General features: G+C 38.6%; 1 protein-coding gene and 1 long non-coding RNA gene across 3 annotated transcripts; one reads left to right on the top strand and one right to left on the bottom strand.

Moving 5' to 3' along the window:
- The first annotated feature begins 312 nt into the window (after positions 1-312).
- On the top strand, positions 313-23096 carry LOC125612995. Its single transcript, XR_007343502.1, has 3 exons — positions 313-774; positions 4310-4324; positions 23062-23096. It is a non-coding gene; the product is annotated as an uncharacterized LOC125612995 (long non-coding RNA).
- On the bottom strand, positions 17270-27405 carry CUNH5orf24 (chromosome unknown C5orf24 homolog). Of its 2 annotated transcripts, XM_015488571.2 has the most exons (3): positions 27249-27405; positions 21267-21696; positions 17270-19562 (listed from the first exon to the last, which is right to left on the bottom strand). In XM_015488571.2, the coding sequence occupies exons 2-3, from the start codon at positions 21691-21693 to the stop codon at positions 19522-19524; spliced, it is 468 nt and encodes a 155-aa protein (XP_015344057.1). In that variant the 5' UTR covers positions 21694-21696; positions 27249-27405; the 3' UTR covers positions 17270-19521. The 2 variants fall into 2 exon arrangements, with proteins under 2 accessions (XP_015344057.1, XP_015344056.1); XM_015488570.2 differs by having other exon boundaries at positions 17270-21696.

The raw sequence follows: 27405 nt of genomic DNA, 5'->3' as shown, positions 1-27405 counted from the left end.
GGTGTGGGATGGCTTTAACACCGCTGTATCCAAGCGCCTCTCACCCAGCCAGGGAGGTAACTGAAATCACGTGCGAGGATGGCCTCCCACAAGAGGGGTTCCCTATTATCACTCCACCCCACCAGCCTTTTCTCTTTTTCTTTTTCTTTTTTTTTCCCACAAGACTAGGGATTGAACCAGAGGTACTTTACCACTAAGCTACATCCCCAGCCCACTTTACTTTTTATTTTGTGCCCACTAAGCTGCCCAGGCTGGCATCAAATTTGTAATCCTCCTGCCTCAGTCCCCCAATTAGCTGGGATTACAGGCTTGTGCCACTGTACCTGATACTGTGAGATATAAATAGATAGATAGATTAGATAGATAGATTTATTTTAGTTATAGATGGACACAATTTTATTTATTTTTTAATGTGGTGCCGAGAATGGAACCCAGTTCCTCTCACATGCTTAGCAAGTGCTCTACCACTGAGCTACTACCCCAGCCCTGTTACTGTGATTCTTAATGGAGGAGAATATAAATGAAAGCATCTTTTAGATCTAGGACTATCAAGTATTGGGCATTCTAAAAGGCCTAGGTGAGCTGGGTATAAATTTTTTTTTTAAGGTGTGCACTTTTATTGAACTGGTCTCAAGTCAGTGTACAGGTAAGCCCTGGCTGCCTCCACACTTTAGCCCACTCCCAGGGAGACCAAAAGCCTTCATACATCTCATGTTGGGGGACAAAAAGGGGTGCCACGATGGCTGACCATTCAAAATAAAACAAAATAAAAAAGTATTAAGGCGAAGATTAAAAAATTTGCATTACATAATTTACACAAAAACAATGCTGTCACCTCCCCTGTATGGACTCGTGTGAGGGTATAAAATGTAAGGACTATATGGTGATGTCTGCTTCTTTAATCATAGAGGTGAGAAACAAATCATTATTTCCCTACAAGCTTTTTTTTTTTTTTTTTTTTTTAACAAAATAGAGTATTTCCAGAAGATCAGAAGGCCTGATGAGCCCGTGTTTAAGAACCTCTGCAACAGTTGTTGGATTCTTTTAGAACTTCAGGTTCGAGAGGGTATGGCCTTTTCCAAGAATGGTCTGTTCCAGGTTTCAGTTGTATCTAAACCGAGTCTTTATTTACAGCATATCTGTAAAGTCAGTGTTCCAAACTGAGGCCTGCATTGAGTCTTTATGTTGTCAGGAAGGTGCTGGAGTTTAGAACTGGGGCTGTCAAGGAGGACTGGTAGATGAATTCCTTATCCTGGTTCTGCAGCAACCTGTTATCTATTCTTCCTTTAGGAAAATAGAAGCACCCAGTTTACTAAGAAGATCCTTCCCTAACAGGGGTATAGGGCATTCTGAAACATACAGGAAGGACTGGGCAATGGCCGCAGACCCAACTTTACAACTGAGGGGAAAAGTAAAACTTCTCATCTTAAGCTGCCCCTCTATAATCATCATCATGCAAGCCGACATTGGAAGAGGGCCAACAGCTTGCATCAGGACATTAGTAGTTCTTGTGTCCAATAAAAAATTATTACCCTCCAATCATGTCAGGGATTACCCAAAGCTCTACTGATGTGGTGGTGCTGTTTCTTGGGCACAGTGGAACATGAAGGATCCTCAGGTGTTGGGGAGCCGCCCATGAGCTATATTAGCATCCTCTCTCAGCCTTGAGCCAAGGGGGCGTTGGTCTGGCATTGCATGCTGTCTGGCTGCATGAAGCAGGTGGCCTTCACCTTCACTCTGCTAGCAAAGAAGTCTGCTCTCTCATGGCTCTGCACCTGGGTGTTTCCCACTGGGGCTAGGTCAGCCTTGTTTGGTGAAGAATATTCTATCGAAACTCCTTTTTAATTTCCCTGTAAATAAAGATATTCCAGGTGCACCCTCTGTCTTTCCAGCATGGTAGCTGACCCTTAATGTCACAGAGCCATCCTGCCCTGGGTTTAAAAACTACTCTCTATATTGTGTGATTTTTCACCACTTTCTTAGCTTAACGTTGCAGCCAGCTCTTTTAAACCCAGTTCATCTCGTCTGCGCAGTTTACTAAGAAGATCCTTCCCTAACAGGGGTATAGGACATTCTGAAACATACAGGAAGGACTGGGCAATGGCTGCAGACCCAACTTCACAACTGAGGGGAAAAGTAAAACTTCTCATCTTAAGCTGCCCATCTATAACCATCATCATGCAAGCCAACATTGGAAGAGGGCAGGACTCAGGCCTCTTCAATCCAAGTGCCAATTTTCCCACTTGGGGGACCATGCTTGGACATGGGCTGCTGCCCAGCTGGCCTTCTCGGGGATGTTGAGGACAAATCCTCTTCAAGTGCCCTTCCTTTTGTCAGTATGCACACTGATTTTGACCTTGGCATCACAGCTTGCACTGGAGGCTGACTGTAGATCTTGGGAGCCTTGTATGTTAACCTCAGTTTGTGGCCAAATCAGGGTAGTCAAGAGTGTATCTTTTTTCCTAGTTTTCTACCCTTCTTGGCCTCCTCTGCCCTGTCTTTATTGTTATATACCCTGAAGGCCTCTATCATGAGGCTGCCAGTGCCTTGCAGGGGTTCCTTCTTCCTTCCCAGGAGGGTATAAGCCACCAGAGAAAATTAAAGTCTAAAATATTTAGTGAAGAAATAAGACACAGAGTCAGAAAAATAGTTTTAAGGAGCTTGGAGCACCTGATAGGTCCAGCCCACACAGAAGCTGGAGCTGAATAATTAGAAAATGTCTCCCATTGTTTTTTTAAGGGGTACATCAAAGGCAGGGATAAGGTTTCAGGGGTGAGGTCTTGCTTCCTGATGTCTTGCTGTCAACAGGTTGATTGGCATCTTGGCAGGTCACACCCATCTCTGAGAGATTGTGTGGCTGTGGCAGGTCATCCCATTTCTGGTGCTATGTGGGACCAGGCAAAGCTGACTAGAAATTCACATGTATTTGGGCAGTCTTGCCCTCTGGGATTGCCATGGGAAGTTCCCAAACACCAGATTTTCCTATTCACTGGCTACAATGCTGATTTTAGTTCACACCTAGTCCACAGGTGGCTCTCGACAGGCATCCCTCACCAAGGCCAGCAGCAGGGCCTGGGGTCCCACCTAAGGTTTTACACTTTCCTTCAGATATCTGGGGCAGCTTTTCTCATAAAATGTATAATCATCCAAGCTTCCCCTCCCACCAACTCCAGGTCAGTATTGGTGTATTTTCAGGAGGCCTCTCATAGGGTGTCTTAAGCACACCACAGGATTTTTTCCTTTTCCTGGGTGACCTCAACTTTGTCATAATTAACAGGTTTGACTAGGCATCTCTTCATTCCCTTAGAAACACAGGTTAGAGCCAGTCATGTAGCACATGCCTGTAATGCCAGCGACAAGGAAGCTAAGAGGATTGCAAGTTCAAGGCCAGCCTCTGCAACTTAAGAAGTCCCTGTCTCAAAGTTTACAATATAGTAATAATAAAAAGGGCTGGGGATGTGGCTCAGTGGTAAACCACCCCTGGGTTCAACCGCCAGTACCAGAAAGAAAAGAAACAAAGGTTGTAAGACATTCTATTCTAGCTCTGTTGATGTGCTCCTGGGAGTCCCATTTAGGGTCTACACTTGGAACCACACATTCCTCAGGTTATTGGACATTATATTCCATGGTGTTATCTGCTTAATCTGTAAGCCACTTCAACAACCTTTTATTTTATTTTATTTACTTATATTCTTTTTGCTTCTTGCACATTAGGAATCTTGTTGAGGAATTTGGATCCTAAGCCAACATAATGGAAGATTGGGCCTACATTTTCTTTTAGTAGGCACAGGGTCTCTGGTCTAATGCTTAGGTTCTTGATCCACTTTGAGTTGAGTTTTGTGCAGGGTGAGAGATAGAGGTTCAATTTAATTCTGCTACTTATGGATTTCTAGTTTTCCCAGCACCATTTGCTTCAACAACCTTTTTAAGAATCCATTCCTTTTCATTAAGAGTACAATTATAACTGCAATCATATCCCTCAAGCAAAGACAAAGGTCAACCTCAATTTAAGGAACTCATCCCTGAATCTATTAGGGTTGTCTGAAAAGTTCCTAAACTTTTCCTTATTTTGGGCCATGTCCATTACTAAGAATGGGGCATGCACCCTAATAATTTCTCTACCTCCATCTGACACTTCCCATAGGAGGAACAGATTCCCTTGAGTAGGATGGGTGTCCACTTGTTTCCTGACCTCAGTTCCATTAGAGATGGAATGGGTGGATTAGGTGGTCTGAGAGACAGAGAGGAAGAGGCTTCCACTTTGGATAAAGGGGGAATGGAGCCAGGAAAGAGCTGTCAGTTGGTTCAGGAGATAGAAAGGGCAGTGCTGAAGGGAGTGGAGTAGATCTTTGTGCTGGATGTGAAGGGGGTGCAGGATTCTGAGGAGAGGGACTAGGCTGCTGGCAGGGCACTGGGTGGAGGTGAGAGTCAATCAGAATGTCTGGGTGGTGAGTCTGTAGACTTAGCAGACTTAGAGGTTACAACCACAGAGACCCTACAGGAGTCCCTCAGTCCAGGTCCTAATGTAGCTTCATAAAGATTTGGACATAGAGAATTTCTGTCTACTTTTTCTCCTTCTTACAGAATGGTTAGGGTGGAAGATGGTGGTATAGTTTAGGGACCTATTTTTATTAGCCAATGCTCATGGTCCCCTAGCTTGTATTGAGGCTAGACAATTTGGGTGGGGGGGAAATCATTTATTTTTCTTGAGACCATCAAGTTCAAATTGGTCCCAATTAGCTATCAGACAGCCAAAGGGTGAGTCTTTCAGAATGCTCAGAAAATGTCTGATATCTTTATAGTCAGTGACCAACAATCAGAGGTCAAGGTGTAGATGTAAAACCTCAAGAATGGACTCAAGGTGGGTATGTGACTTTTCTGGTCCCATGAGGCCTGTGAACAGAGATGTTGGCAAAAAAGATAAAATAAATAGGTTAGAGAGGAAAGAGAAAAGGAGGGAATAAGCTTCCCATTGGGCTATTGATGGTGTCCAGAAACTTTTAAGAAATCCTCAAGAAGCTCTTATACTAAGTCCAAGATCTGCTGAGTTCAAGTTCATGCTTTCTTTCAACTGAAAAGCAGGAAAGGAGGTGTTTTATAAGACAAGCAAAGAGGAAAGACAGGGTCTCAGGATCTCCAAGGGCCATCTCCCAGAGAGTACAGACATTATCCACACAGAAACAGCACTGGGGTGCCTAGAGACAGGCTGTGATCGGCCAAATGGCACAAGATCTGACAAGTTTCAGGTCCCCACAAATAAAGACATGGAGAAGAAAATAACAGGAAGAATCAAAGGCACTCGTAAAACAGGGGTGTGTCGGGTTCAGGGCAGAACTACAACTGAATCCAAAACAGTGCCTGCAGAGACTACCAAAGAGGTGAAACCTTCCTGCAGCCTAAAATACCAGGACAGTCAAGACTGGGGCCGTTGCAGCCCAAATCCACCCTCCCTGAAGGTGTCCACTGTAGGATGCAAGGCTCAAACTTTAAACCAGAACAGAAACAAACAGAACTTAAAAGGTAAGTATAAGAGAAGCCAAACAAAGGATGGAAGCAGTCAAACAGAAAGCAGCAGTGTCATTCAAGCTGAGGACGGCCAGGGCAGAAACCACTGGTTGTGGTGACATGAAACAAAGCTGCAGGCGCCACTTTGTCAGCCACGAGGCAGCTCCACACAGGCTGCTGCTGTTGTCAGTTCTCTTCTTTGGGACCCTTTAAAGTGAGAGATCCAGCTGGGCCACCAAGAATGTTGCCAATCAGCCCCGGGTTCTTTTGCTCACTTCAAGACAGAAATCATTAAGAAGCAAACAATATCAAAGGAATGAGGGTTTACTATGCCTATGCTTGAGCCTAAGAGAAACAGCACACTGGATAGGGTTCCTGGACAAGCTTTTGAGGAGATATCAAGCAGTTTGATGGTTTTGCTATTGTGTGCACATGGGCACTGGCGATTATGGCTCATGGTTCAGACACATGGGTCTCATCTGATCCCGCACATTGGGTCCGTCTATGCTCCACAGAAAGATGGAGGAGGGTGGAGGTCATAGAGTGGTTAGAGCTTGAGGTTCTGCCCATATGAGGGCAGGAAAGGCCCTTTGTAAGTTTTATTTTTATTTTTTGGTATTAATTTTTTTATTGGTTGTTCAAAACATTACAAAGCTCTTGACATATCATATTTCATACATTTGATTCAAGTGGGTTATGAACTCCCATTTTTACGCCGTATACAGATTGCAGAATCACATCGGTTACACATCCACGTTTTTACATATTGCCATACTAGTGACTGTTGTATTCTGCTGCCTTTCCTATCCTCTACTATCCTCCCTCCCCTCCCCTCCCCTCCCATCTTCTCTCTCTACCCCATCTACTGTAATTCATTTCTCTCCCTTGTTTTTTTATTTTTATTTTTCCCTTTCCCCTCACATCCTCTTATATGTAATTTTGTATAACAATGAGGGTCTCCTTCCATTTCCATGCAATTTCCCTTCTCTCTCCCTTTCCCTCCCACCTCTTGTCCCTGTTTAATGTTAATCTTTTTCTCATGCTCTTCCTCCCTGCTCTGTTCTTAGTTGTTCTCCTTATATCAAAGAAGACATTTGGCATTTGTTTTTTAGGGATTGGCTAGCTTCACTTAGCATAATCTGCTCTAATGCCATCCATTTCCCTGCAAATTCCATGATTTTGTCATTTTTTAGTGCCGAGTAATACTCCATTGTGTATAAATGCCTCATTTTTTNAGGGTGGTTTTGATTTGCATTTCTCTGACTGCTAGAGATGGTGAGCATTTTTTCTTGTACTTGTTGATTGATTGTATGTCCTCCTCTGAGAAGTGTCTGTTCAGGTCCTTGGCCCATTTGTTGATTGGGTTATTTGTTTTCTTATTGTTTAATTTTTTGAGTTCTTTGTATACTCTGGATATTAGGGCTCTATCTGAAGTATGAGGAGTAAAGATTTGTTCCCAGGATGTAGGCTCCCTATTTACCTCTCTTATTGTTTCTCTTGCTGAGAAAAAACTTTTTAGTTTGAGTAAGTCCCATTTGTTGATTCTTGTTTTTAACTCTTGTGCTCTGGGTGTCCTATTAAGGAATTTGGAGCCCGACCCCCCTTTGTAAGTTTTAAAAGGAAGCAGTTGGTATAAATAGACTGGCTTCTTGTACAAGATGGAAAATATGGTTTGGAAATTGGATATTTCTTATTCTCAGAAACTAAAATTCCTCTTCCACAAAATGAGTCATAGAAACTAGATTCCTTTTCCCCAAAATCAGCCCCAAAACCAAGAAATATCTCTGAAACCTTTACCAGCTTTTCTATCTGAGCTGGCCATAAATATATTCCCTGAGCTGGCAAAAGAGAAGAGAGAGAATGACCCCCACTTTGTCAGAAAGTAGGCATTTTGGCAGGAAGGGCCTCCTAAAATTGAATAAAGCAAATTTAGAGGAGCCACCAGTGCTAAATCAATAGAGTGTGGCTTTCAAAGTTATTATAAGAAAGTGAAAATAGGAATCTATTTCAAAGGTCTTTACAGCAGTCTGTTGGATAGTATGCCAGGGTTAAGGGGAACCTGGGCTGTTTGAGCAAGTGGTGAATCCCAGCTCCAGCACTTATATATTATAACCTTGGGTCAGCAGTTTTTAAAGTTTGTTGTCTTCATCTGTAAAATGGCAATGAAATATATAAAGCCATGGAGATTAAATGAGTGTAAAAGTGATGAGCTTATTAAACACTTCAAAGTCATAATGAATTTGATCCCATAATTCTACTAGGATAACCATGGTCTCCTTGTGCCCATCAGAGAGAGACTGTTAGACCAGAAAGATACATCATTAATCTGACTCTGGATGATCTTTGTATTCTAAACAGGCTGCCGTGGTTTTGATACAGTAAGCCCTCACATGGGTTCATGAGGATCTGAGAGAATGAACAACATGGATGAAACAGCCCACGGTTCTAGAGTTTATCATTCCAGTCATGTTGGTCAAGTTTTCATCATTGTGGCCCAAATACCTAACAAGAACAGCTTAGATGGTGCTGTGGTTGTGGCTCAGTGGTAGAGCACTTGCCTAACACATGTGATGCACTGGGTTTGATCCTCAGAACCACATAAAAACAAATACATAAAATAAATGTATTGTGTCCATCTACAACCAAAAATAGAAAGGAAAAAAACCCCCTAGCATTTCTAGTTAAGTTTACCTTAAAAAAAAAATCCTTGTACGGTGGCACTCACCTATAATTCCAGCAGACAGGATGCTTATGAATTCAAAGCCAGCCTCAGCAAAAGCAAGGTGCTAAGCAACTCAGTGAGACCCTGTCTCTAAATAAAATACAAAAAAACAGGGCTGGGGTTGTGCTCAGTGGTTGAGTACCCCAGAGTTCAATCCCCAGTACCCTCCAGAAAAACAACAGCTTAGAGGAGGATAGATTTGATTTGGCTCACAGTTTCAGCCAGACCCATTGCTTTGGGCCTGAGGTGAAGCAGAACACCATGATGGGACAGCATGGAGAGGAAAGCTGCTCAGCCCATGGCAGCTGAGAAGGAGGAAGGAATGGGGTGGAGAGAGAAATAGAGAAGGAACATGCAAGAGGCTGGGGAGAAGAAAAATCCTTCCAGGGCTGGTTCCTAGTGACCTATTTCCTCCAACTAGGTCCTACCCCTTAATAGTCCATTCAGCCATCAAATGGATTAATCCAGTGGTGAGGTTAGAGCCCTCATGATTCAATCATTACCTAAAAGCCTAACATCTGAATATACATTGGGCAGGGGGGCCATGCTTTCACCATGAGATGTTGGGGGACACAGCAGATCCAAACCATAACAGTCATCATTCGGCTTACTACCCCCCTCATCCCCAACAGTACATAACAGCTCATCTTTCCTTCTTTAACCTATTGTCTGTCACTCTCCATACCTGATTTGAGAGTGCACGTAAAGCCAGTAGGACAGAGCACTAAATGAGTTTATGATTCATGGAAATGAGCCAATCTGACTCATCTGGATGTTCCAACATGGATCCTTATTTCTATTATGTCCTTCTCCTCCCTACATTTGTGTTTTAAATGTATTTGGACAGGTATTCTTGTTTGTTTTTTGTATGGGGGATTAAACCCAGAGGTGCTTAACCATTGAGCTACATCCTCAGCCCTTTTTCTTTCTTTTATTTTTTTGAGACAGAGTCTTGCTAAGTTGCTTAAGGCCTTGCTAAGTTGCTGAGGCTGATCCCAAACTTGTGTCCCTCCTGCCTCAGCCTCCCATGCCACCGGGATTATAGGTGTGTGCCACCGCGCCTGGCAAACTTGCTATTTTTAATTTTTTAATTGATTTTTTAAAAATAAATGACAGCAGAATGCATTACAATTCTTTTTTAATATTTATTTTTAGTTATAGGTGTACACAATGTCTTTATTTTACTTTATGTGGTGCTGAGGATCGAACCCAGTGCCTCACGCATGCTAGGCATCCGCTCTACCTCTGAGCCACAAAGCCAACCCCTACAATTCTTATGACACATATACAGCACAGTTTTTCATTTCTCTGGTTGTATGTAAAGTAAGTTCACACCAATTCGTGTCTTCATACATGTACTTTGGATAATGATGTCCATCACATTCCACCATCCTTGCTAACCCCCTGCCCCCTCCCTTCCCCTCCCACAATTCTGCCCTACCTAGAGTTGTCTATTCCTCCCATGCTCCCCCTCCCTACCCCACTATGAGTCAGCCTCCTTATATCAGAGAAAACATTTGGCATTTGTTTTTTTGGGATTGGCTAACTTCACTTAGCATTATCGGAACTTGCTATTTTCTTGATACTGAACATTTCTTAGTTATAAATAATAAAAGGGGATTAAACTGACCTCCTTTAATAATCTATAATATTCCCAGGATACAATGTAGTTTAAAAAAAAAAAACTTTTAAAAACCACAGGCTTTTCACCGTTTTTCAGAACATACACCCTAAACTTTGATTCCCACTCAAAATTAGACTTTACTCTTATACATGAGATGATACCTGGTATGATCACAAGTATAAACTTCAGCAGTAAAATATTAATTCTGGAGCTGGGGTTATAGCTCAGTGGTAGAGTGCTTGCCTAGGACAGGTGAGACCCTGTGTTCCATCCTCAGCACCACATTAAAAACTATAAACAACAAATAAATAAAGGTTAAATTCTTTTTTTAAATATTTATGTTTTTAAAAATATTTTTTTAGCTGTCAATGGACATTTATTTATTGATTTATTTATTTATATGTGGTGCTGAGGATGGAACCCAGTGCCTCACACATTCCAAGCAAGCGCGCTACCGCTGAGCCACAGACTCAGCCCCAATATTTACTTTTTAGGTGTAGTTGGACACAATACCTTTATTATTTATTTTCATGTGGTACTGAGGATCCAACCCAAGCCCTCGCATACATGTGCTAGGCGAGCGCTCTACTGCTGAGCTACAACCCCAGCCCATAAAGGTTAAATTCTTAAAAACAAAAAAAAAAAAATTATTTTTTTTAAAGAGAAATAATTTTTTTAATATTTTTTTTTTTTTTTTTAGTTTTTGGCAGACACAACATCTTTGTTTGTATGTGGTGCTGAGGATCAAACCCGGGCCGCACTCATGCCAGGCAAGCGCGCTACTGCTTGAGTCACATCCCCAGCAAAAAAAAAAAATTTAATTCTGTATTTCAGATCTGGGCACTAAGTCCTAAAGCCATCTCTCAGATGGCTTTCTCCCATACATGTCAGTTCCATTTGACTCAGTAGGAAACAGAAAAATTCTTGATCTGTGGCACCTGGGGGATTGACAGAGCTAAGGTTGGAACACCACCTGAACTCAAGACTTCATACCATGTTATATGATCACTAATTTATTTCAGATGCTTTGCTATAGTTTGGGTCTGAAATATCCCCCAAAGACCCATGTAGTAAAGGTTTGGTTCCTAGCTTGGCATTACAGGGAGGGGATAGAACGTTTAAGAGGTACCTTATAGGAAGTCTTCAGGTCAGTGGAGCTGTGGCCTCAAGAAATTCTAAGACCTTGGTCTCTTTTTTCACCTTCTAGCCATGAGATGAGGCTGTATCCTACCATGTGCTTGCTCCCTGCCAAGATGTGCTGCCTCATTATAGGCCCAAAAGCAATGGACTGATTGATCACAGACTGAAACCTCCAAAACTTTAAAACTATAAGCCAAAATAAAATAAGCCTTTCTACTCAGGTTGATTATCAAAGGTATATCAGTGACAGAAAGCTAACACATGCCGTCATACAATCAATACTTTTATAATAGCTTGTGTAAGTATTTAAGTTAGCTGATTTTAAAATTGGCACAGTGCCACACGCTTATAGTCCCAGTTACTGAGGTGAAACTGTTTGAGCCCAGAAGTGTGGTGCCAACCTGGGCAACACAGTAAGGCTCCATCTCAAATAAATTAGGTTGGTTTCACCTAAACACTAATGAAAAGGATCTTATAGGGAGAGGTTTAATGTGGGAGGCCAACCTTATGGGTGACTGAGTTACACTCCCCAGCTGGGTGCTGAGGCGCTCAGTCACAGAAATGGGTTTGTCTTGCTACAGCCACATGTTCAGTATCAAGAAAATAGCAAGCCCTATGCTTGCCTGTTCCTTTGTAATATAACCCCTTGCCCTGTTTAGGATAGAATCTTCCATGGAAGTGCCTTGTGTGTGTCCCCTTTTCTTACTGTGCCCTTGGGTGTGGCCTACCCAGGTGTCAGTCAACCTGCTGACAGTGGACATCATGAAGATAGACTCAGCCCCCTGAAACCTGACCCCTTGCCTCATTTGAATAGCTTCTCCTCAATAAAAGGGATCAGCGCATGCTCTCTCTCTTTCTGCGGACCCTTAAGGTCAGAGAAGCCGTCACAGCAACCCCAAAGAAAAAGGTATTTGTGTCTCTTTTGTGGTTATTTCGTGCAGCCCAGTTAGCCCAGTTTAACTAGAGTGACCCCTGAGCCTTTTAGTCGCGAGAACAGAAACCCGGCAGTTTAAGATTACAGAGAAGAGGATAATCCCTAAGAAGAAAGATACACTTCCAGGGAATGATAAACTTAAGACAGTAAGAGGATGACCTTCTCTATTGTAACAGGAGAAAAAGATGCATGCAGATAAGCTAGCTGTTTTCTCTGTCAAGAAGAAGAGCAAGGGCTGGGATTGTGGCTTAGCAGTAGAGTGCTCGCTTGGCACCGGCGGCACCCGGGTTTGATTCTCAGCACCACATAAAAAAATAAAGGCATTGTGTTGTGGCCATCTACAAAAAAGATATTCTCTCTCTCTCTCTCTCTCTCTCTCTCTAAAATAAATAAATAAATAAAGTACTCTATCCATCTACAAGTACATATATATATATTAAAAAAAAGAAGAAAAGCAATAGTCAATGATAATGGTGGTTAAATTAACAAATTAATATTAGCATGATTTAGTTTTAACCTTTTGCTTATTTGAAGTACTAGGAATTACACCCAAGCCTTTGCTCATGCTAACCATGGATTCTACCACCAAGTCACACCTCCAAGACCCTTAACCTTGTTTTGAGAGGGACATTTCAGGAATTAGAGACTCCTTAGATGAGTGATTCATGTTATCAGTTATCTAGTGCTACATAACAAATTACTTCGAAACTAGGTATCTTAAAACAATAATAATTTATTATCTCACACCATTTGCATGGATCAGGAATTCAGAATTCATTATATCAAAACATTTTCATGTAAATTAATTGAAGACATTTAAATTTAATTATTTTTAAATTAACAAACAAAATTTAAATCATCATAACAAAATGTTAGGTATTTTAGTTTCCAAACTCTCAGTCAGTATGGAAAGTGCCCATATACATTATTTCTCATTTCTTTTTCTTTTTTAAAGAGAGAGAGAGAATTTTAATATTTATTTTTTTAGTTTTCGGCGGACACAACATCTTTGTTTGTATGTGGTGCTCAGGATCAAACTCGGGCCACACACATGCCAGGCAAGCACGCTACCACTTGAGCCACATCCCCAGCCCTATTTCTCATTTCTTTCTCTCCACTTTCTTTCCTTAAAAAGAAAAAAGCTACTTGACAAAGTTAATATGCTAGTAATTGTGCAGGGACTCAAATCCAGATTCAATGTGTTTTGCTACGAATAGAAACAAAATTAAAAAGATTTCAAATATCAAATTAGAAAGATGAAATCAAATAGGTTACTGAAATAGACCAGAGTGCCCTAGAAGAATGCTTTACCAGTACTCAGTATCTATCAAAAATCAGGGTTCGGGCTGGGGTTGTGGCTCAGTGGTAGAGCGCTTGCCTAGCAAACATAAGGAACTGGGTTCAACTCTCAGCACCACGTAAAAAATAAAATATTGTGTCCATCTACAACTAAAAATTAAATATTAAAAAAAAATCAGGGTTCAAACATTTCACAAAGGCTTAGGTCAACAAAATCTAGCTTCATATAAACCAACTTTAAGAAAAACAGTACTTTACTAGATGCCATGAAAAGAACAAGTTTATTCAAATACTTCTCTTCTCATTGGTAGGCTGCTATGGCAGGGGCAAAGCAGAGAGAAAAAAAAAAAAGTTTAGAGGGTAATTTATCAAAGCAGGAAATGCCTCAGCAATTTAGCAAGACCCTCAGCAGCTTGGCAAGACCCTTTGTGAAAGCCAGGCATGGCAGCGCACATCTGTAATCCCAGTGGCTTGCGAGGCTGAGGCCCTAAACAACTCAGCATCCCTGGGTTCAATCCCTGGTACAAAAAAAAAAAAATCCTGTATTTACAAGAAAATTTAAAAACATAATAGTGTTATTGTTAAGGTTTCCTTCAGTTTATAAATATTTTGTAAAATAGCAATTCTACAAAATTATTCTAAAAAATCACATATCCTAAAGTTCAAAAAAATTGTTCAAGATTGCCTTGCTATCTAAAAGGCCATTTTGTTAGTTGGGACATCTTGTCAAACCAAAATGCAAGGATGCTATCAAAGAATAGGAGGGTCATGTCAGTCTGACCAAGGAACCAAACCAGCTCATACTAACCAAAGATGGGACAATTTGAACATCAAAATGGATAAATCTCAGTATTAACTGAAATGCACTGCATATTACAATTGTGAGTCCATACTAAAATTAAAAACTTTTAATAATTTTGGAAGATACTGAAGAACCAATTCATTATTCTGAAAACTAGTAGGTAAAGAGAATCAGGCATTTACCTGTCTTTCCTGCACAAAGTGTACTTCAGGATACCAAATATTTGATCAAGGGGAAACTTTTTATATAGAAGTATTTGAGCTATTAAAGAAACAATAGAATTTAAAGTTATTTTCTGTCATGTATAACTAATTAAAATAAAAAATTTTCTTTAAATCAATACATTGCTAAAGTTTGCAGATAATTCTAAAACTAATAATAATTTTTTAAAAAGTTATTTTCTAACCTCTAATGAAAGAATGGAGCTAAGCCAAGATCACCAATGGCTACTAAAATTATTAAGGAAAAAGATGAAGAATTTTTAAATGCATGGACAAGGCTAAGAATACCTGGACTCACGGATCAATTTTAATATCACAATAAGAGACAACCAGTGATTATGGGCAACCTAACATGATGCAACAGAAGTATATAATATCACCTAAGAAAAACCCTTGCTCAATAAATCAAATTGAAGCTGGGCACGATGGAGCACACCTGTAATCCCAGCAATGTGGAAGCTGTGTCAGGAGGATTGCAAGTTTGAGGCCAGCCTCAGCAACTTAGCTAAGACTCTATCTCAAACCATCAACTGGGCTGGGGATATAGCTCAGTGGTAGAGCATCCCTGGATTCAATCCCCAGTACCAAAAAACAAAAACAACGACGACAAAAAATAAAATTGGAATCTCATCACATCTCTAGATCTCTCTACAGGTTTTCAGAACTATAGAAGTTAGAGAAATAAATACTGCAATCAGCAAAATCCAGAATTTGGGAGACAATTACCCAATTTCATCAACAATAAATAAGAGGAGGGGGAAAAAAAGAGATGGAATCCATAAAAGAGACTTAAGAGACATATCAACTAAATATAATTTGGGACCAATGTTTGGATCCTGATTCAAATATTTATGTGACAAAATACCCTAAGAAAGTATTATCAAATCAGATTGGAGTGTAACTCAATGGTAGAGTGCTTGCCCAGCATACATGAGGCCCTGGGTGTTCCATTCCCAGAACTTCAAAACAAAAACAAAAAAAACAACAACAAAACAAAGAAGGAAAAATAAACAACCAACCAAATTCAGCAACATATATAAAAATAATTTTATGCCACATATATATTAGAAATATAAGACTGGGTTAATATCCAAACATCAACTAATATAATACACCATAGCTGTAGAATACACATTTGTAGAACACCACAAAATGAATGACATAATGCACAGATGCAGAAAAAGCATTTTACAAAATCCAACATGCATTCATGATAAAGAACTCTAAAAACTTAAAAGGGGCCAGGCATGGTGGGGTATGCCTGTAATCCCAGTGGCTCAGGAGGCTGAGGCAGGAGGATCAAGAGTTCAAAGACAGCCTCAGCAACTTAGCAAGACCCAGTCTCTAAATAGAATATAAAAAGGGCATGGCTCAGTTAAGGCCCCTGGGTTCAACAACCTCCCCCATACCAAAAATAGATAAATAAAACTTCCTCAATCTGTTAGAAGACATCTACCATATACGTACAGCTAACACAATAATGCTTAATAATGTTAAGAGTGAACATTTTCCCTCTCACATCAGGAAAATGGCAGTGGTATCCACTTTCACCATTTCTATTCAACATTGTATTGATGATTATAGCAAGTGCAAGAGGGAATAAAAGGCAATTAAAATTGCAAAGTTTAGAAAGAAGTAAAACTGTCATCATTCACAGATGCCATTGTCTTGTATACAGTCACCATCTATGATGGGTCAACTTAAATGCACTGAATAGAAACTATACTTTGAATTTTTATCTTTTCCCAGACTAGTGATAGGGTATGATACTCTCTTGTGATGCTGGGCAGTGGCAGCCAGCCAGATGCAGCTCCCAGTCACCATGCTTGATCATGACAGTAAATAACCAGCATTCTACAGTGTACTGTGTTGCTAAGATATGATGTTTGAAAGATTATGTATGATCCTTCAGTCTTAGCCTTTGGGGTAGCTTGAATTACAGGCATGCACCATCAATTCTTTTGTAGGTTTTTGAAATTCAACTTCAAATTTTATTTGCTCTTTTCTATTCCAACTTATCTTTCTATGTAAGGGATTTTTTTCATGAAGAAAAGGAGCAGATAGTAAATATTTTAAGCTTTGCAGGTTTTATGTTACAACTTAACTCCATTACTGTAATGCAAAAGTAGCCCAGATGATCAGTAAACACATAACATCAGGGCTGGGGCTGGGGCTGAGAGCTAAAGCACTTGCCTCACACATGTGAGGCACTGAGTTTGATCCTCAGCACCACATAAAAACAAAACGAAAAAAAAAAAATGAAAAGTAATAATTAAAAAGTAACAAATATTCAGTAAAAGTTTATTTACAAAAACAGACAGTGGGATGTAGTTTGCCAACTTTTGTTCTAGATAATCTGCGGGCTTCAGAGAAAATGGGAAAAACAAAAATATACGTTCATATAATTAGGGGAAAGCATATTTTTAATATCTCAGATATTTGACAATTATGAAAGATGCCCATGCTGGTCTCTTTAAAATTAACATAAAAAATTAGAATACAATGAGCCATGTTTAAAATCTGGTTGGGGGGGGATTAAACCCACAGGGGCTTAACCATTGAGCCACATCCCCAGCCCATTTTAAAAAATATTTTATTTACAGACAAGGTATCGCCAAATTGCTTAGGGAGGTCCTCACTAAGTTGCAGAGGCTGGTTTTGAACTTGCAATCACCTTGCCTCAGACTCCCAAGTCAATGGGATTATAGGCATGCGCCACCTGAATTTTTTTAAACCAAAGGGATCAATAATGTTTAGATTTAAATATAAGCCTTAGAATATTAGCCTGATGTAGCTTAATAATTGGAAGAAAATGGAAAGACAAGTAAACATACTTTCAAGGATTTAAAATTACAAATATATAACCATTTTAAGAAAAACAAAATGTTTAGAGGGGTAGATTTCAGAATGTGAAATTAAAAAAAAAATACACTATCCACAATCATGAAAAAGGTATACTATTTATTATTACTCTACATGAAAAGGTACTATGCTAAAAATAATAAAAGTAGTCAACACATAGTTGGTTTTAAAGTAATGACTTTATTAATAAATATACATCCATATGATGATGTAGATACAAATCATGAACACTACTCCATTCCCATACACATAATTGCACACGAGTAGCTCAAGTTCATGGACATAAAAACATACACAGTATCTATTCAGACTTTTTACAGCAGAGGACAGCGTGCTTATTATCAGGTAATTGGTAATTATTTTCTCCATAATTATGTGGGAAAGGAAATTGTAAAAATTTAAAGAATCAAAGTGGTCTGATTACTTTAAATCACACACTGGATTTACTATAGCATTAAATTTCCCAAAAATCAAATACATTATATGTGAGGGCACAGATTTATCTACTTGAAAGAAGAGGGAAAAACCAAAGAAAAGATTTAGATATATTCTAGAGTTTAAGAGTAAATACTTAAGCTATAATAAAACAAAAACATAATAGCATGGAATTATTTTGTCCAAGGAAAAAAATATTTTGAACTATTGTGAACACTTTTATAAACACATTTATAAAGGATCATAAAATTTTACTGCATATGGGAACAATGACTAACAGAGTAGCAGTTATAATCAGTATCCCCTGAATTATTCTTTTAAAGCTTCACAGAATATAAAGAAGTTTATTATTTATTAATTTTTTTTTTTTTTAGCTCATACACTGTGGTTACTCTTACACTGGATGAATTACCCTTAACCTAACGGATCCAGACTTCTTTTCCCTTGTTAACTCAAAGAAACTTTATTCTTATTTCATGAAAATATATGTAAATTTACACAGTTTGATAGATGTTTCTTTTAAAATGTAAATAAATAGAATTTTTATAGTTTAATTGAAACACTGATTTTAAAAATGTCCCCAAATATTGAAAATCAAACAAGATACTAATTTTCTTCCAATTCATTGTGCCAATATTTTTAATATCCAGTGTAAAACCCCCACATAGTATCAAAATCATCCCATACTAAAGATTAGTTATGCAAGGTTTCATCTGTGAAAAAATGAAAATTTTATCTGTGTTAGCTTATTAATAACAATAGTAAATAAGACGTGTTAAAATATTTTTTAAAGAAAAGAGTAAAGCAAACTTACTTGAAAAGCAGATCATTTTCTGACCAACAGTTTAACATAGAATAGTGAAACCTATTTTGTGAAGAATAGAATTACACAGTATAAAATTAGCAATTTACCTTTGAAGGAACAATCATACAGTGGGGGGAAAGGCCAGTTTTCCCCAACTGATTATATTAAAAGTATAGGCAACTGTTTAACATGCTATTTCAGTGTTTATCATGACAAGAGACAGTGTTACAAAAGATGCACGATGTAGTCTTTAGATTATATAGAAGTAAAAATATTTTATATTTTAAGACTTCATTCATGTTATCACTTATATGTCTTTCTCTTCAGCATGGCACCAGTGAACTGTTCACAAGGAGAAAAGTTAAGTGGAATCAGGAGATGTTCTCCAGCATATAGATCTAATAGTCCAGGTAACTGTTCACATGAACAGTAAACTTGGCTTTCTAAAAGATGTTATCCATTCACAACTGTAGCCATTTGTCCCCCTTTTTTCCTGGGACATAGCTCCTGATAATAAACACTATTATAAACATACCTCCTTTAGCTGATTTCACCATTTCAGAAACATGTATACAAAATTCATTATACAATAATACACCTGCTTTTATCTTCTGACACACAGCACAGCACCACTGAGTAGATGTGCTGGGGTGAGAGGGAATGAATGCAGGAAAAGGCAGGGGATATAAGGAAGAGCATGTTTAACAAAATCAGAGATGAAAAGAAACTGAAAGGGCAATGTCTAATGGACTTAACATGCAACCAAATCCTTAACAATGGTGTACATTAAAAAAAACTGTCTTCAAGAACTAGCTTGAAAGTATTTCTAAGCAGCCACTGCTGAACATCATCTTGAGAAACAGCTAAGTGAAGAGAATTGGATAGATGAACACATGAATAAAGATGCAAGCATTTGTGTGTGTCAGAAGTTATACTGTTCTGAGTAAATTATTCAAAGTTTTATATTCTAAGCTTCTGCAAGAAGAAACTTTTGTAGCAATTTAGCTGCCAGAATGTTACAATTAATTATGTAGTCATCCAACATTGTTTGCTATGGTTTGTGCAAAGCTAATATTGTTGAGGTCACTGTCTTAGTCGCCAGTGCACAAAGTCCCCACAAAAAATGCAACACCTCTTACTGTAAAGAGCAGCATAAAGTCCAGCTCATTGTGTCAGGCATCACTGGAACACCTGAAGGCTTGCTGCTTTTTTCCTGATAAAAAAGGTATGAAACATGACATCCATTTGCAATCAGTTTGCATTAACTGAGAGCAAGCCCAACCAACACATTATGTGCCCTTTTAAGTTTTTAATTATTTTAAGTTTCTGGGTCCTGCAAATCTACATTTTAATCTCAAAGGCATTTAAAATTGGAAGTACAAACATTGTATCTTTAAAGTTCAGTGGAATTTTTTTCAAATCTGAAGTTTGTAAATTTTTTTATAACAAACTCATGATGAATAAAATGCATATTCATAAGGAACATCACTTTCAGAAAGAAGGGAGGAGAGATTTCCCTCTACCTCAATGGTACATTTTGCCCAACACTTTCTTCCTTTTTTCTATTTTGCTTTAAGCAAACATTATTTGGGGCGGGGGCGGGGAATCCTTTTGGAGAAAGTGGTCTCACTAGAGCCATAATAATATTTTTAATTAGACTAAGCAACAATTTTCTTTTACATGTTTCATGCATAGATGGATTTCTATATTTCTTAATATTTGGGTTCTGACAGTCAGGAAACTTCATTCTGTTAATACCATTTTACAGTCTACCACTCAAATTGTGCCCTTTGGTAAATATAAACCTGAAAACATAGTAAGTGCTATGCAATGGGACAACTTCTCAGAAAAACTAAGAAAATTCCGAAGAAATGAGCACTACTAATATGTTTTTAAACATAATACTTTAAAATCCACCAAGTATATGAAAATCAAAATATAGTGACTATAACTACATGCAGACCTTAAGAAAGTTTTTTTTCTATTATATTAAAAATGCTATTCTCAGAATGCATTGTATTTCACCAAAAATGTAATGTGTAGTTTTTATAAAATAGTTTAAATTTTTTGTAAATATGAATTGTTTGTAGTGTTTGGTATATATGCTCTTAGGCAATTAAAAATACATAACCTAACACTGCTAAGAGGCAAACACTAAAGAATTCTTTTAGGAATAATGGTTAAATCAATTAATGCCATGTAGATCAATAAATAAGAAGCTGCTTAAACTCAGAACATTAAAAATAAGTTTTTAACATCTGAAATCTATGTAAATTCCAAAGCATACAAACAGCTGTGTACTCTCATGAAAATGTTACAAAAACTCACACAGCCATTACCTCAAGTAATCCTGAATTATTAGTTTGCTTTTTTTGCTCCACCAGTTAAAATACCTTATATACTATCTTTATTATATTGTAGGCTTACTTCACAAACTAATATAGGTATATAATGGTTTCAGTTGTTTAGCATATAAAGCATCTATTAGAATGGCCCAAAAGTAGTAATAAAACAGAAGACATAATCATAACCCTAAAAGAAAGACAAAAATGATAGGTGTTATGCTTAAACCTATGTACAAATACAGTGCCACTGCTATGCCCTGAATGGATCTGTCAGCCAGCATATGGCAGCTTCTGAGCAAAAGCAGGGGGAAAAAATCCAACAGAAAAAGAAATTTAGAAAGTCCAGAATATAAAATTATATGACAAAATAAAACCATGAAGCTTTGGGATTATTCACAATCTCCTAAATGTGGCCCTCCTCTCCTGCCTCATTCATTCATTGGGTGGCTTGACTTCGCTGCTGGTTTCCTCTACCCCATGAACTGCTCTGCCATGCATCATTGGATAAGGAAAAGCAGCAGTGCCACAGCCATAACCAAGATCGGCAAGACGGGATAGAGCTTTAATGCTACCTGGAGGTCTCCCTGGGCTGACTTTGTATCCCGCAGCTTTAGTTGTACCCAAGGGTCTGCCTGGACTTGTCTTAAATCCAGCCGCTTTGGTAGTTCCCAGGGGTCTGCCTGTGCTGGTCCGGTATCCTGCTGATTTGGTGGTTCCTGAAGGCCGGCCACGCTTACCAGATCGGTTAAGATTTTTCTTTTTCTTTAGTTCATCTTTTATCTCTATGCTTCTGCCACTTGTAGGCTGCAAGTGTGTTTCATTTAATGGGTCTTGCCTCTGACAAACCATTGGTTTGTGGCTGACAGTGTGGCTGTATTTGCTTTGCTGGGAGGAATATATGTCAAACTGATCAGCAGCTCTCATGGCATCTTCATTGAGGCAGGAAGGCTTGCCAGGCCCACAGAACGCTGGATTACTGCTGGCAACTGGATGCATCATTTTCTACCAAAAATAAGAGACAAATATGCATAAATACACATACACAAATACATATCTGACAGACAGCATTCAGTGGGAAAATAGTCTGTCTTCCAACAACTATGTAGACTACCTAAAATTAGGCCGACAGGCAGGACTCTAGACCGCTTATAAACAAACACATAAGATTCAAAGATCCTTGTTTTTCTCAACTTAATCACGGGTAGGACAAATGTCATATAAGATAACTCAATAATAATACTAATTTAGTAATCATAATATTCACTGATTAGGAGCTGGTGTAAGCAGAAAACAAACGTTACATTTTGTAGGCTTTTTTCTTTTAGATTATTAAACCCCAAAAGGATAATAATAATGCCAAGAACTCTTCATTAATCTGATTCTTTTTTTTCACTTTGCCTAACTTTCTTAGAATGGCTCCCTTTGGCCTTTTATTATATTCCTAACATGTATACTTCTAACCTGACCACAGTTTCCACAAGAGAGACTCCATCATTATTGTAATTTATTATTTATACAGAACCCTGAGTGTATGTTACACTTTACAAAGGACAGAATGTGCCAAGCAAAGAACATAATCTCTCTCGGCCCATGGTACATACTCCCTTCAAACATCCTCTAGCCAAACAGAAGGCAGTACCAACACAAAAGGGAAAATAAGGTTCCCATTAGTTAAAATAAGTGAACATTTTATATATGTTTATAATACACACACACACACACACAGACTTATACTACAAAAACATGGTTAACAACCATTAAAAAAAAAAAAACTATTTTGAAGACAAAATCTTCAATGTGCAACACTGCTTTCTTCCTTGATGATAAGTGTTGTGAGGATCTTCTTTCCTTACAGGAGCCCTGAACAGTTTAAAGTCTCTGACTATGAGGATATCCATGTGATTTCTTTCTCTATACTAAACATGTATTGGGCCTGGAGTTGTGGCTCAGTGGTAAAGCGCTTGCCTGGTATGTTTGAGACCCTGGGTTCAATCCTCAGCACTGCATATCTATCTATCAATCAATCAATCAATCCATGGACAACTTTTTTTTTTTTTTTAAGGAATGTATTAAGTCACATACAACTCATGCCTGTAATTCTAGTGACTCTGGAGGCTGAGGCAGAAGGATCACAAATTCAAAGCCAGCCCCAGCAACTTTTTTTTCATACACGACAACAGTGGAATGCATTACAATCCTTATTACACATATAGATCACAATTTTTCGTATCTCTGTATATAAAGTATGTTCACGCCAATTTATGCCATTATACATGTACTTTTTTGTTTGCATTATAATTCTTAATACACATATGTATCACAATTTTTCATATCTCTGTTGGGTTGGGGATGTGGCTCAAGTGGTAGCACGTTGGCCTGGCATGTGTGAGGTCCTGGGTTTGATCCTCAGCACCACATAAAAATAAAATAAAGATATTGTGTCCAGCCCCAGCAACTTTTCAAGGCCCTAAGCAACTTGGTGAGACCCTGTCTCAAAATAAAAAATATAAAGGACTGGGGATATGGCTCAGTAGTTAAGCACCCCTGGGTTCAATCCCAGGTACTATTAAAAAAAAAAAAAAGTATTAATACCACCCCATGACAAGCCAGCCATAAATAGCCATAGCCTTACAGACTATGGTATTACATTGCAACAGGTAAGAAAGATAAGGATATGGATTCTAATTTGGATTTAGGAAAAAAGTCAAAATGTACATTAAGGTCCAGTTTCAATTTGTTAAATGTTTGCCTGCACCCTTCATATGGGTATAACTGCATCAACACCTCAGTTATGAAAATAGTTACTACCAGAGGTCATAAATAGTGAGCCAAAACCACTGTAAACTCATTTTTAAAATTTTATTGTAATGACAATGATGATTTGTAGAGTACTAAATCCAGGGGTGCTCTACCATTGAGCTACATCCTCAGCCCTTTTAATTTTTATTTACCTATTTATTTTATATTAGAGAATGAACCCAAGGGAACTTTATCACTGAGCTACATCTCCAGTCCTTTTTATATTATGAGACAAGGTCTCACTACGTTGTACAGACTGGCTTTGAACTTGTGATCCTCCTACCTCAACCTCCTGAGTCACTGCCACTGATTTCACTGTAAACTTAGTGTAGTTTATAAAGGCAAAAGGAATTGAGAATCAAATCAGAATCGAACTGTTGGATTACTAAATGCTTGCTGAGAATCAATAGATATAGAACTGCTGGACAACTGACTTAACGTCTTAAGTATGAAGGAAAAATATTTAAAATGAGAAGCTACTTGTTTATGGCAAGAGCTTTATAAGCCTGGGAATATAAAACAAGACTGGGCCAAACATAATCACTAAAAAAGAATATTTTTTTTCACTCACTTCCCAAAGATATAAGGAGAATTACTTATTAAATATCACATTACCAGCTCCAATTCTAATATTAGGTAAGAAATGATAGATCTTAAAAATAAGTTCCAAACATACATTTACCTAAAGTTAGTTTTTGAGCATTTGATATGTGCCAAGCAGTAAACTTGGCACTTTGCACATTATGTGATTTAATTCTCAGGACATGCCTATGAGAAACTTACATTATTTTCCCTATTTTTACAGAAACAGGCAAAGACTTTAAGTAACCACCAGGGTCACACATAGGGAAATGGTTTAGTCAAATATGAATTTAGATGATCTGAATTCTGAACAAACAATTTACAGTACAGAAATCATATATATTTGTATGCAGGTTTTTCAATAGCAACACTCATTTGGGTAAGAAAATTGTTGTGGGGTCTGTCCTGTGCACTATAAGATGTTAAAAAGCATCCCTGGTCTACACCCACTAGATGTCAGTAGCAACACCTTCCTTTCTCCCCACTCCCCAAATTTGTGACAACCGAAAATTTCTCCAGATATTGTCAAATGTTCCCTGGAGGGCAAAATCATTCCCCACCACGGGAATCACTCAGCTATATTACAATGAAATCATAAGACTCAACTTAAAATATTCCTATTTTTTATTCATCTCTTTAGCCACTTCCAGGACAAATATCCACAAACCTTTCTGTTGGTAACATATAAAAACAGATAGATTTCCCTTCCAAATGGGAAAAAAAAGACTACACACATTCCTCAACATACACTAATTGAGAAATAGATACAAGAATTAAATAGGAATCAAAATAACCGTTTTTTTGCCCATAAAGTTAGACTAGAGATCATATGCAAATACAAGGAGAAACCCAGAGACCTGTGAAAGGACTACCAGAGGAAAAGTAAACCCCTTTTCAACTTTATTATTTGAAAATTGGGCTTAGGGTATAGTTCAATGGTAGAGTGCTTGCACAGCATGGGTGAGGCCCTGGGTTTGATCTCCAGCTCTGTAAAAAAATAAATAAATAAAGGAAATGAAAACAATTACCATTCCCCCCAAAACCAGAAATCATCCTGTTAGAACATTCTCATAAAAAGAGGAAGAAAAGTGTACAAGTTCTTTCTCCCACAGGTGAGACTGCCACTTAAGGAAGAAAATAATCTGTCTATAATCTGTTTCAATGTTTTATAGTCTTTCCTTTTTAATTTGTATCACTAACCTTACCAAAACTTTCCCTCTGGACCTTACTTCCTTTACCTCATTTTATCTTAATATATGACAACATTCACAATCTGCCAGCACTCAGGATATATAGTCTCAGCTTATATTATATTAGGCTTTTAGAAGAAAAAATGATGCCACATATCCTTTACTCAGATACCAAACTACACTGAGAAAAAAATAAAAACTCAAATGTACAATTAAAAAACAAAAAAAGCACACATTTCTGATTCCTTTAATCTTCTCCAGGAATTTATGCCTTCAGTTTGTATTGTGTTATTTTGCTTTTGACATAGATCACATTTATAGAGGGCCAACTCCATGCAAGACAGTATTCTAAGTACTAGGACACAAAATGGACAGGAGTACAGCTGTATATTCCAATGGGTAACAATGACACACTGAATAAAGAATACTTCTGAAGTGTGAATTTTCTGTTTTTCCTTCCCTACCACTGGTCAAAAAATAAGTATTATATTCTGCTTATCCAATAACTAAGGAACTAAACAAGAAACTTAATGACAATTATTCCTGTAAATAGTTAACTAAAAAAGGAATTAGCTAAAAACAATCCAATTTTCAGACTTCAACCTTATTAAGATATGAATCAGCACTATCAGATCCTTGTGTGCAGAACCATCATATGTATTTATATGCAGGTATATATGCCTGTATGCAGCATCTGCATAATACATAAGCATTAACCTTGCATTTCATATTGCTCTCCCTTCTTCCGCTCCAGGGAGTGCCAGCTAACTATTCTTGATTCTTTCTTTGAAAGTATGCATGCACAATTCTTAAGAAAGTTGAGATTGACTACTACATTTTTAAAAAGTGTGGAGTGAATGGAAGCCACTGTGTTGACTATTAAAGGTTAAAGAATATCTTTTAAAATGATTCACTGAAGGTAGGGGGGTCAACTAAGAGCTTCAATATATTTTGACCATGACTAAATTCGAATTTTTAAAGGATAACCTAAAACTTGATGTTCCTGACGATTTTTACTGTGTATTTTTAACTCTCCAACTCTTTTCAGTGAGCTGTTTTTTTGGTAAAAGAATTATTTTCCCTTATCTTGAACGTGGCAGTCATTACTGCCAACATAAAGAACTGTAACTATTTTTAGTAATTTCAAAGGCATTCATGGGCTTTCTAAAGATGAAGAAACCTTTCCTTTCAAAAAACCCAAGTTCTGCTCTACTCCAAAGATAACATCACAATTCTCAGACATATACACTTAAGAACATTTGGCTAATAATTACATATCACCACGTACGATTTTATAAATCTGAATAAAGTGTTCGTTTGTACCCCATCTCAATCACTCTGAAAGTCCATCCAACAAAAGCAAGTTGCTACATACCCTGCTCTACCATGGAAAGTTTTGATACCAGGACAGAACATAAATAACGGCCTCCTTTGTCTTCTTTCCACTCCCTTTGCCCTACGGCGCAGTTTCCCCAGTGCCAGAATCCATAAGGCGTTCGAAAATGTATCACCAGTTGTGTGTCCAAAAGCGATTATTAATGTATTTGCAATAACAAGTTTGCAGAAGATAGGCGCCCACAGTAAAGAGAAGGCTGTGTACCCTCCCAACATCAAAATTCGTAACCTGCTGTCTGTCCACTCTTGAGTTCTGCAAGCGTCGAAGTACCCAGGCCACTTCGTCTATTACGCCAATCAGCCTCCTATTTAAAAGGCGGAGGGAGGACTGCGGGTTTTGACCTCTCAAAGAAAAGAAAGGGTGAGCCCTCCCCCGCCCCACCGCAGGAATTTCTCCCGTGATGGCTCCACACCGGGAAGGCAGGCTACGTCCACGTCCTGCGCTCTCTCTGGGTCAGGCCAGAGCCCCTGGCAGGGGCGGGTCGGAGCGCTCTCCTCACTAACTACCAGGCGCGGTCCTCGCGTTCCCCGCGGGCGCCGCAGCCCCGCCGCCGCTCCCCCAGCTGGAGAAGCCGCGCGCCCACCTACCTCGGCCACTCGAAGCCCGGCCCCTCAGCGAGTCCAGGGGCTGCCCATCGGCTGGGAACCTCACACTGGCGTCGCTTTCTCCCCAGCCGCCGACTCTGCACGGGGCAGGGAAGGATTCAGAGAGACAGGCACTGATGTTGGTGACGGCAGCGGCGAG

The sequence above is a fragment of the Marmota marmota genome, unplaced genomic scaffold (genome assembly GCF_001458135.2).
Source record: "Marmota marmota marmota unplaced genomic scaffold, marMar, whole genome shotgun sequence".
Lineage (NCBI taxonomy): Eukaryota > Metazoa > Chordata > Mammalia > Rodentia > Sciuridae > Marmota > Marmota marmota.
The sequence above is the reverse complement of the archived record's forward strand: the minus strand, read 5'-3'. Positions and strand labels throughout refer to the sequence as shown.

Bases quoted from the DNA above. Each gene is read 5' to 3' on its own strand.
- CUNH5orf24 (XM_015488570.2), bottom strand. From the start codon at position 21,693: ATGATGCATCCAGTTGCCAGCAGTAATCCAGCGTTCTGTGGGCCTGGC.